Source organism: Apteryx rowi, unplaced genomic scaffold, assembly GCF_003343035.1.
Source record: "Apteryx rowi isolate R43461 unplaced genomic scaffold, aptRow1 scaffold_99, whole genome shotgun sequence".
In the NCBI taxonomy this organism is placed as follows: domain Eukaryota; kingdom Metazoa; phylum Chordata; class Aves; order Apterygiformes; family Apterygidae; genus Apteryx; species Apteryx rowi.
This window is the reverse complement of record NW_020451304.1, coordinates 1286331-1296952: the sequence shown is the minus strand read 5'-3', so window position 1 is coordinate 1296952 and position 10622 is coordinate 1286331. Positions and strand designations below refer to the sequence as shown.

General features: G+C 54.3%; 2 protein-coding genes across 3 annotated transcripts in view; both read right to left on the bottom strand.

Moving 5' to 3' along the window:
• The window catches only part of FAM222B (family with sequence similarity 222 member B), a 44945-nt gene extending 40480 nt beyond the window's left edge, over positions 1–4465 (bottom strand). For both annotated transcript variants that reach the window (XR_003251818.1, XM_026055173.1), the window contains exon 1: positions 4395–4465. The gene's annotated coding sequence lies outside the window, so the exon portion shown is untranslated. The remainder of the gene's footprint in view (positions 1–4394) is intronic.
• Positions 3441–8427, bottom strand: ERAL1 (Era like 12S mitochondrial rRNA chaperone 1). Its single transcript, XM_026055174.1, has 11 exons — positions 8410–8427; positions 8026–8181; positions 7625–7752; positions 7462–7539; positions 7239–7285; positions 6829–6890; positions 6257–6369; positions 5445–5828; positions 4768–4917; positions 4395–4475; positions 3441–3761 (listed from the first exon to the last, which is right to left on the bottom strand). Exons 1-11 carry the CDS (start codon positions 8417–8419, stop codon positions 3639–3641), a joined length of 1332 nt encoding a protein of 443 aa, XP_025910959.1. The 5' UTR covers positions 8420–8427; the 3' UTR covers positions 3441–3638.
• Positions 8428–10622: the final 2195 nt, after the last annotated feature.

The window sequence follows — 10622 nt, the reverse complement described above, 5'->3', positions numbered from 1 at the left end:
CAGGAACCGGCAGGCGCAGCTGCACGGCAAACACAGCGCCCACGGCGCAGCGCTCCCCGGTGGCGGCACCCTGGCACACGAGGAAAGCTGGCGCGGCCACCCCACGGCTGGGGGGTAACACAGCCGCCCTCCTCCGCAGGCTGCGCCCCGTGGCACTTAACCCAGGCGTTTTAATCCCCATGGGAAACATCTCTCCCCTCCGGCGCACAGAGCCGCCTCAGTGCTGCAGCAAAGACACCCAACTCACACACACAAGACGTGTCCAGGTCACAGTGAAACAGGAACCCCTTTTTCCCCCCCAAAGCCAGGCCCGCAGGCACTGGCACCATGCCTCCTCCCACCATCAGCAGCACTTCCCGCCGAGCGTCCCTCCCTGGCACCTAGCCTCCCTCTCCTCCTCGCCACACCATCCCTTCGCGGTGCCGGCTCCGCTCGCTGCAACGCAACGGGAAAGTCTTAGCTAACGTCCCACCTGCTCCCATTGTCTCCCTGAAGTTAATTAAAGCACATCTATGCTCCTGGAAAACAGTAGTTTCCACAGTCTGAGTTCAGACRAACGCCAGTGGCGCCTTTCATATTAAATGTGATTGGCTTGTGATGTGCTAATTAACCTAATTATCAAGCCTCATTAATGAGCTGCTTCCCCACATTTAGGACTGAGCAGGYTGTAAGCGCGTTGCCTCACCAAGTCAGCTGGGAAGTTGAGAGACTTTACACATCCCCACACGTAGAGCATTTCCATTTCAAGCAAACCCGTCACCCTCACTCCTCAGGACCAGCTGCTGCTCCGGGCACTTGTCTCCGTTTGTTCTTCTGCCTGGCAAAATCCCTGGAAAATGCTTTGCGGCGGCTTGATGCTGACCTCTGCGTGTCAAAGCTCCACAAAGGAAATGGTTTCCCCATTGTATCCACACCAGATGAAACATCTTTGAATCCTCAAAGCACGCTTACCTGTCTTTCTTCCCTGCAAGGTGTAACCTTCAGAAGCACCTGTGAACAAGCCACTGCTATGGAAATGTGATCTAAGCTCAACTGGGAAGAAAGGAGAAAACACATAAAAGCGTCCTGGTTTTAGTCAGAATAAAACAGATAGAAGGTGGCAGCTGTGAGGTCTGATAGACAGAGAGGAAGAAAGGAGATGAAAACAATTGCTTATGCTGGGACCTCATTTTATTGCAAGCAAAATACAAGAGTCAGATAGAAACATTCAAGGAACCACCATGTCCCCTGCTTGGAGAAAACAAGCCAGGCTATCATGGACCTCTCTGAAGGCTTCTTAGCGTAGCTTTCAGATGATCTTATATTCTTGGTGGTAGTATCTTTTTAATGGCTCAAAGCAGGCTTTTGCCAGTGCTGGCAGAGCATCTCCTTGTCTTCGCACTGGAGAGGCACAGTATGGGCACAGTATTTCCTAAAAAAGTTTGGGTTCCAGGCAGGAGCAAAGAGTTCCCAGAAGACCCTACCAGATGTCTTATTTAACTGTCTGGGCAGCAGCCCAAGGCCTCCGCACTCAGGGATGCTTATTTATAACAGCACRTGGGGATTCACCTGCATTTCTGGCAGGAGGCTACACAGCTGCCCAGTGCACAAGCGAGCCTAAGCACAGCAGTGTGCGGACACCGAACTCAAGCCTCCAAACGCCAGCACCACGTACGGCCCGGCACAGAGGGGCAGGGGCCAGGTGGGCACGTGTGGCGGGARGCACACCTGCCTCTCCTCCGTCGCTCAGCGCCACAGCACCCCATGCCAACAGCTCCTGCATCACAGCACACAGCGCCACAGACCTCCTTGCAGCCCGGCATTTTCAGCCTCCTGGCCTCAATTCAAGCCCTGACCTCTGCCATTCCCTATCCATCCCCARCACCCTAATGACCTCGAGCTGCAGCACCCACTGCTATTCCACCTTCAGGCTCTTTAGGTGTGACAGCTTCTCCGTTTGTATCTGCAACCCTGGTACAAACAGTAATGACTTTGCAGTGACAGTGGTGCAATAAACTATTCAAATGCAAGATGGTCACTAAAAAAAAAAAGGTTCCGACCAATTTTTGCAAGACCAACAAGCCCTTCGAAGAAGTGAGCATCTGGAGACACTGCTGCAGGCATCTTCAGACCAAACCCTGAATATTCATTCAGACTTGTGTACAGGCAGGACCCCCAGTGGGCATTGAAAACAAGGTGTATGGGACAGAAAGACACTTATTCCCTGCTCCCTTTCCCTTTCTGACGAATATACTCCAGTTAATGCTTGTAAGTCCAGCAAGCCATTCTCTGACCTCCTGGCTGCTCTCACAGGTGGCCAGGAAAGCAGCTCATACAAACACCAAGAACAGATCATGGTTCCAAGCTCCATTTCTCTGCTTCTTCAATACTCCACTCRGTCAAAAGAGTATGTCACCAAACCCATTGCTCTGGGGTGAGTGCTACGTGCCAGAGGCTGTGAGCTGCTTGGGAAATTGGAGGAAAGGATGACGGGGAAAAAGAAGGAACAAAAATTCTTACAAACTACAACACAGAAGAGGTCAAAATGAAAGAAGTAGCTGGCAGTCATTTAAGAGGATGGTGCGTGCGTACCCACGGGAAGGGCTCCAACACAAGAAGTGGAAACCACTGGCTTAGCATCGCATACTGAGAATTTAAGAGCTCCCTCTGTCACACCCAGCTATTACAGAGAGATTCTGCTAGCCAGCAAAATCCTCCACTCAAGCAAACCTGGGCAATACTGACTTCCTGCACTGTCATACTCTCACTCCCTTGAACTCAACAGACTGCAGGGCAGAGCGCAAAGCAGAAGAGAGAACATCACGTGGGCKGGGGTAGCCTCTTCCGTTTCCATTCCCACTGGTGAAGTTCCTCAGCCTTCAGAAGAGATAATAAATGTGCCCTCACCGTAACCCTTTGCTAAAGTCAGGAGATGCCAACCTTCCCTCTCTCCTTTCCCCCCCAGTTTAAAGGATCGTAATATTCACCCATCCCTTTTTGGGACAGAGGACCTCAAAGCACTGCACAGCATTTACTGCACAGAGACTACTCTGTCTGCTCAGACCTGACTCTGTCATTCTTTCTAACAGCAGCATTTAAAGCTCTTGCCTAAAAGACAACGCACAGCTGCAATTCCATAACAGACATTAATAGCACTGGAAACATTTGGCAGTGGTGTATGATGCATGGGGCACAGAACCGCACATCCCAACAGCGCTCCAAGTCTGCACTTCTGGAGGAGACCCAGGCCTTAGTCAGGTTTCCCCCACTCTTGCCTCCCTCCTATCTTCATTCCACAGTTGGTCAGGTTCTTCTGAACATCCAGCCACAAACACTTGACACTAAGGATGTAGGATATAGCCCAAAAGAAGTGGATGACAGCTCTATAAATGCAGCACTAGAATCATACGTAAAGCTGGGTCTCTGATGTCTGTCCCCAGCTTCCATAAGATAAGGTGCTGTAGAAGGTCTGAAAATTTTATTTCAGTTTGTGCCATTCTCTCAAAAGAACAATATAGTCTACTTCAGCCCATTACGTTGATTCCATCATCCTCTGTTTCTGAATTGAACAAAGGTGCTAAAATACCCACAGGGAAAACAGCACTGGTTTCTCCACATGACCAGAGAGCTCAGGGACTGTTGAAACCTATGCAAAGAGCTCAACTCTTCACCTCCACCCTGAGCTTCAAGCGGATATCACACAGGAAAACGTTCATCAGGTCCTGGCCAGCCTCCTGAGCAATCCTGCTGATAACCGTACCTCTTCTTCCAATCAACATCATCTGTATTAAAACCCAGAGAGAGCATCATCATACTTATCCTTACACCACTTAACTGTGGGGAGGAATCACCTGAGAAAAAAAAWAGTAGCTACAGAAGCAATTAAAGGGAATATAGCAATCAGAGATGTCCTGAGACCAAACCACAGGCAACTGATCGCTTCAGAAAGGTGCAAGAGTTTTACTGAAACTCTTGATTGTTTGTAGAGAAACTCAAGTCAGATGCACAGTGTGTGGAGACCATGTGTCTGTCTCAGGCATGGACAGCTAGGCATTGGGAATGACTTCTATCAGGGCTAGGAGAAATGGCTGCTCACCTTATGGGTGTCCTCATGCTCATATAGTGAAGCGGCACAGAGCAGCCTGTTGGTTTTCTATTATGCAGTACATATGAGGATGTCTGGCTTCATCTTCTGCATCTAAGGCTACAACACACCCCAGCGTCTCCTGAACCTCACAGCGTACAGTCCTGGGACTGCTGAGCCTGTGACTGTGTTGGGCACCTGGCTCTTCCCAACACCAAGACTCCACAGCTGAGGGACAGCGTGTCTAACACAGCAAGGATGCACGTGCACTGGATCCAGGAACCTCCTGTCACGCTCCCCAGCGCCCCCTCTCTCTTCTGATGTTACTCACCATATGAGACTTCCTTGGGACCACGAGGTTCTGCATAATGAGGAGCTCTCCGCTTGGCCCTTCCTCCCACACCTCTGTCACCTGCAACAGCAAGCACAGACTCAGCAATTCAGCAAAGCACCTCAGGAATAGCAAATGCCACTCCTTCACAGACAAGGACTCGAGTCAGCTCCCCGAATCGAGGCCACGGGTGCAGTCTTCCTCAAAACACACAAAGAGTCTCATGCCACCTGGCACGTAGGTCTGAAGCCACCCCACACGCCTTGTAAAGAGGCCAGCAGATTTCACAAACTCAAAGAAAAGGATTCAGATTGTAGTCTGATGTTTCCAATACAACAGTTTGAAGGAAAGTCTGCTTGCAGATGCTTCCCACCTGATGCACGCTATAGGGCACTTCCAATGGCAGGTACTCCAGTATCTTCTCCCTGATGATGTTGTCACAGATCTCTTGAGGAGACTGGTTGGTCAAGACTCCACTATGAAACTCCCAAGGGCCTGGCTTGGCTTGCATCAGAAGGTACCGCTGTCAGCACAAAATGCACATCACACCCATTAGCTGTCACGTACCATTCTTGTACGGTACCACAAACCTCTATGCTCATCTTGCAGTGAGTCACTATGAGGGCACTGCTGCCAGTTAGACATCAGGGCAGTAGTTTAATAACTTTGGTGGGGAATGGAGAAAGGGAAGCTTCTGAAACTCAAACTTGCCACAGGATCACACCTCCCTAAAGTAGTTTATACAAACTACAAAAAAAACCCACAGCATTACTGGCAGCTGAAAGATAATACGTTGGGTGGCTTCATCATTAAGAACAAGCTGCTGTTTGGAGAGCCCCAAATAAGAGTGTTCTGTATAGGAAACTCTGCAGCCAGAGTAGCTCTCCTTGCCAGAGAACACCTCACCCTTGGTGTGGGCCCACCCCAGGACAAAAACAGCAGCTCTGCTATTTCCTCACAGGACATGAAGCTCAGTATGAAGTATGTGGGGTACCACGAGGGTAAAAGAACACCAGCTTCAAAGCAGAAACAGTTCAAAACTGCAGTTACCTTTAGTGTATCCACCTCCTCTCCACTGAGAGCTGCCAGCATGAAGATCTCCCGGAAGCACGGCCAGCCTTTCATATTTTTGAGATCTCTATATTCACGGGGCTTTGGGCCTTGCACTTCTTCTGTGACAAGACTGGACTCCATATCACTGTTGCTATCCAAGCTACAGCCTTCCTGGACTTTATCTGTTTCCTGCAAACGGTGAGTCTCATGGGCCCTATTCTCTGGTGGAGAAGCTTGAGCAATCTGAGGAGGTGTTTTTGCTAAAGAATGGGAATCATGTTTCATATCAGATCCCACTTTCAGTTTCTTTCCATTTACGACTCCCTCTGTTAACTCAGTTATTAGTTCCAGCAGGATGAACTTCTTCTTTACCAGATCCACCTAATGTGAGAAAGAGCGGTGTCAGGAATTTGTCCTAAAAGAAGTTAGCAGCTGGGCTCTGAATTTTAAGGAGCTAGAAGAATCCACCTGAGCCGGCTGCTGCAAGGCAAGGTTTCTGCAGTGGAACGAGACAGTTTTCCTACCAAATGACAGTGTGTCAGCGGTTCAAGAATGGTTTGTCCAAACACTGACTGCTGAGCTTCTGACTGACCAGCTCCACTGTGGTGCAGCTACTGTTTCCAGGTTGATTTAAACTCTAGTTTGCAACGTGCAGCTTCAGGGGTTTGCATGCATGTACGTACACACACACACACACACACTTCAGTATACTGGAGCAAAGGGGGAACAATCAGCTTTGTTTAACACACCTGCTCTCAGTGACCTGAAAATTCATCACTGCTGAACCTGGATACAGCAACCTTATTTACCTTGTTCAGAACCAGGACACTAGGAATCTGGGGAAACTGAAAAAGACACTTCAGCACCTCTTGGCTCAGACAGTTTCGTGTCCAGTGATCCGATACGTCCACCAAAACCAGAACTGCCAGAAAATAGTGAGGAAAATATAATGAACCTTCATTTTTCAAAATGTTAGCTTTCAGTTTCCTCAAAATCTACAGCCAAATTCCTCCCTTCTGATTTTACCTTTCTCTCTTCTACAGCAGAAGCATATGAATGGAAAGGGAGTGTTTTAATTGGCAAGACAATAAAATGCAGTTTATACTTCTTATTGTCTTAAAGATATCACACGTGCTAATACGCACCATCCTAGCCCAAGCTATTAACCCAATCTGCCTCTCCTTAGCATCAGACAATTCTTGTTCTCTTCCCCAGCTAAACATTTGGAAATCTTTTCTATGCCCTTCCCTCCTCTGTCCTGGTTCACACTCCCAGGTCTGCCCTTAGTGCCCAGTAGGCATCCGGATGCCACATGTACAGGGCTGTAAGTTTCTAGAGCAGATTAATATTTCGCTTAATACTAGGAGAGTTAAGTGCCCACCTATATCTGCATGTTTCATGCTCTCCCATGGGTCTTTCAGCATGGATTCATTTAGCTTATGTCTGAAAGAGAAATGCAAATTAGTAAGCTAGACCCATGCTGGATCACAGCTGTCTTCCTTCCCCTTCAAAGGAGGGAAAACATATTTTCTATCATCCCAGCTCATGCAAAGCTGCCTGCAGCCTACGACATCCCTGATTACATGCACATATGCAGTATGAAACAGAACAGTGCCCAAGGGACTCTATGTGCTACTGAAATAGCAATGATAAAAAAAATGCATATGCAATAGTGACACTAAAAATATACATTCCTGTCACTCCTATTTTAAAAACTCCTGCAGTAGAAATCATTCCGGTCTTATAAAACCTTCACCGATAGGACCCTCACTGCCCCCGCAATAGTAATACCTTTTGGCTTTCAAGGGACTAGTGAGACCAGGTGTGTCCAGAATGATCTAGAAAGAGGAAAGACAGGTCTTATAAGTTTGTCTGTGGTTGGTGGCAAAGCTAAAATTTATGTACRTGGAACTAAAAATGACCACGGGATACAAATGACAAAACCCAGCACTATCTGGCTAACGCTCCCTGCTGCCCTGAGTGCAATCTCACATTGGCCCATCTGGAAGCTCACCAGCTGCGTGTCTTCATGTGTGACAACACCCCGGGCTTTGCATCGGGTTGTGTGCACTTTCTTAGAGACTGGGAAAACCTAGAAAAAATTAAACATTTTCAACTCAGAATATGCCAAGAAAATCAATTAGCAGCCTGAATTTCTTGCTATACCACAGCTTTACCTTTCTGCCTAGGAGCTGATTAGAGAGCGTGGACTTCCCAGCATTCGGTGCGCCAATGATGGCAACTTTTAAAACCTTGGGGTTCTCGGGCTGGTCAGGTTGGTGCTGTAACAGGTGGTCTTGCTCCTCTGCCAGGGCAAAGCAGAGGTTTAAACACGGATAAGTTCCTACAGACAGCATCACTCCAAACATGACTCAGTGGGCTAAGAAGTTCTCCGTATCGTCACGCTGCCTGACATCGTACGGGTGTGTACAGAAACTGCAGTTATCTGCAGCAGCTTGGCACTTCCAGCTGCACATGACCACTGGGGCAGCTGTCAGACACGTGAGAGACAAACCCGTCCCAGGTCCCTGCCGCCTATCGCGGCGGTGGTGTCCAGGTGGCACCGGGCACTGCTCACCTTTGCTGGTAGCCACGGGCGGCGGGTGCTGGCCCAGAGCACCGGCCGGCTTCTGCGCGGAGATGCCCAGGATGCGGCCGAGCGCGGAGCTGCTCCGGCGGGCGGGGAGCGCGGCGGCGCTCGGGGAGCCGCTGCCCAGGAGCCGGGGCCGCCGGGCTGGAAAACAGCAGCGACCAGAACCGCAAATCCCGCTGTTTGCACCGAAACCACCCCCAAAACGGGCCGCTCCCGCCTTCCCTCCCCCAGCGCCGCGGGCAGCGCTTCCCGCTCCCCCGGGCCAGCCTGCTCCGGCCTCCAGCGCCCTCCCCGGGGCGGCCCCGCCACCGGGCCCGGCCCCCCCCGCAGCAAGGCCTCGCCCCCGGCCGCGGTTCCCGGCGGCCCCACCTGCGCCCATCGGAAGGGGCCCCGCCGCCGCCGCCCTCACGGCCCCGCGCAAGGCCCGCGCCGCCGCCGCCATGGCGACGGGCGCCGCCATGTTGCCCCGCCGCGGGGCACGGCGGGAGCGCAAGCCACAACCGCCCTGATTGGTGCAAACGGGGGGAAGCATAGAGAGGTGCTGGGCGGGGCAGCGCGCCGCTCCTTGCTGCACGGGGCTGTGGGGAGGAAGCGGAAGCCGGGCGGCCCCTTGCCGCCAGGGCGGGGCGGGAGGGGGGAGCGAGCGCCCCCTGCCGGCCCCGCCGCGCGCCGCAGGCGGCCCCCGCTATACCGCCCTGTGCACCCCGCTATACCGCCCTGTGCACCCCGCTATACCGCCCTGTCCACCCCGCTGTACCGCCCTGTGCACCGTGCTATACTGCTCTGTGCCCCTACTGTACTGCCTCATGCACCCCCTCCTGTACCACCCCGTGCACCCCCGTTATACTGCCTCGTGCACCCAGGGCCCACTAAACAGCGCTGTGCAACGAGTGCCCCGCTATACAGTGCCGTGCAACCAGAGCCCCGCTATACAGCCCAGTGGCCCCCGCTATACAGCCCAGTGGCCCCTGCAATACACTGCAGTGTGCCCAGTATGCTCTGCCTGCTCTGCAAACCACTCCAGTGACCCCAGAGCCCCCCTGTAAAACACGCCAGTGCTCCCTGCAATACACACCAGTGACACCAGTGCACGCGTGCAATTCACCCTGGTGTGCCCAGCGCCCCCAGTGCCCCCTGCAATACAGCCCAGTGCAAGCCAGTGTCCCCTGTGGGGCACCCCAGTGTCCCCCTGCTTCACACCCCAATGCACCCCAGTGTCCCCCCGCAGTACACCCTGGCTGCCCCCCAGCAATGCACCCGATGCTCCCCAGGGCCCCGGCACCCTGTGCGCCCCGGGGTGCCCCACCGTGCCCGGAAGTATGCCAGGCTTCCCCGTCCCACCCTGCACCTCCGGCGCACCCGGGTGCCCCCGTCGCGGAAGGAGAGCCAGAGCCGCCATGCCGTAACCGCCTTTATTGCTGGTTATCGCTGGTGCTGGTGCTGGTGCTCCACACCCGAGGGTGCCAGCGCCTCGCTGTGCCGCCGCTGCGGTCCCTCGCCGCGGGGTCCCTCGCCGCGCGCCGGCCGGCGGCAGAACCGTCACCATTACTAAACTCAGTAATGGTAACGGTTTCCCCGCTGGCCGCGGTCCCGTCTGCGCCCAGAGCTGCTCCGCGCCCGGCCCCAGGGTGCCCTGGCCAGGGCCGCCCCACGGAGCCCACGTCCCTCCTGGCCCCCCGACCTGTGTCCCACCGGCCTCTCCATCCCTGCCCCACAGCCCAGCCCTTTGGGGCTCCTCAGCCCAATCCCTCTGCCCCACATCCCAGCCCTTCAGTACCCGATGTCCAGCCCTTGCTGCCCCACATCCTAGCCCCTTGGGGCCCACGTCCCAACCCCTGGCGCCCCAAATCCCAGCTCCTCGGTGTCCCATGTCCCACCTCCTTGGTGCCCCACGTCCCAGGCCCTTTGTGTCCCACGTCCCAGCCCCTGGTGCCCCAAATCCCAGCTCCTCGGTGCCCCAAATCCCAGCTCCTCGGTGCCCCATGTCCCACCTCCTCGGTGCCCCACGTCCCAGGCCCTTTTTGCCCCACATCCCAGCCCCTTTGTGTCCCACGTCCCAGTCGCTCGGTGCCCCATGTCCCAGCCCTTGGTGCCCCACATCCCAACCTCGCAGTGCCCCACGTCCCAGCCCCTCCGCGCCCCGTATCGCAGCGCCGCGGTGTCCCTCGCCGCTGCGGCCCGGCCGCAGGCAGGTGTCGGCGCCGGCCGGGGGGGCGCAGCCCAGGGGAGTACATCATCTATACTGTAGTGTCTCATAGTGAACTTACAGTATATGATGATATCCCGCCCGGGGCCCGCGGCACGGGGAGCAGCGCCTGCGCGGAGAGCAGAGCACCCTTAGGGAGCGGGGCCGGTGCCAGGCACGGTGCCCAGCCCCGGCCCCGGGGGGGCAGCGGGGTCCCGGCGCCCCGGGGCAGGCGGGGGCACCTACCTGGCAGGGCGGCGCGGGGCCGAGCCCGCYGGCTGCCTCGGCGGACCCCGCGCCAGCCTTATAAAACCTGCCCTGCCTCATCTGCATATCGCACATCTGCACGGCACAGCTGGAGCGGCCCCGTAACCCCTTCGTGCCCGGGGGGGGGGGG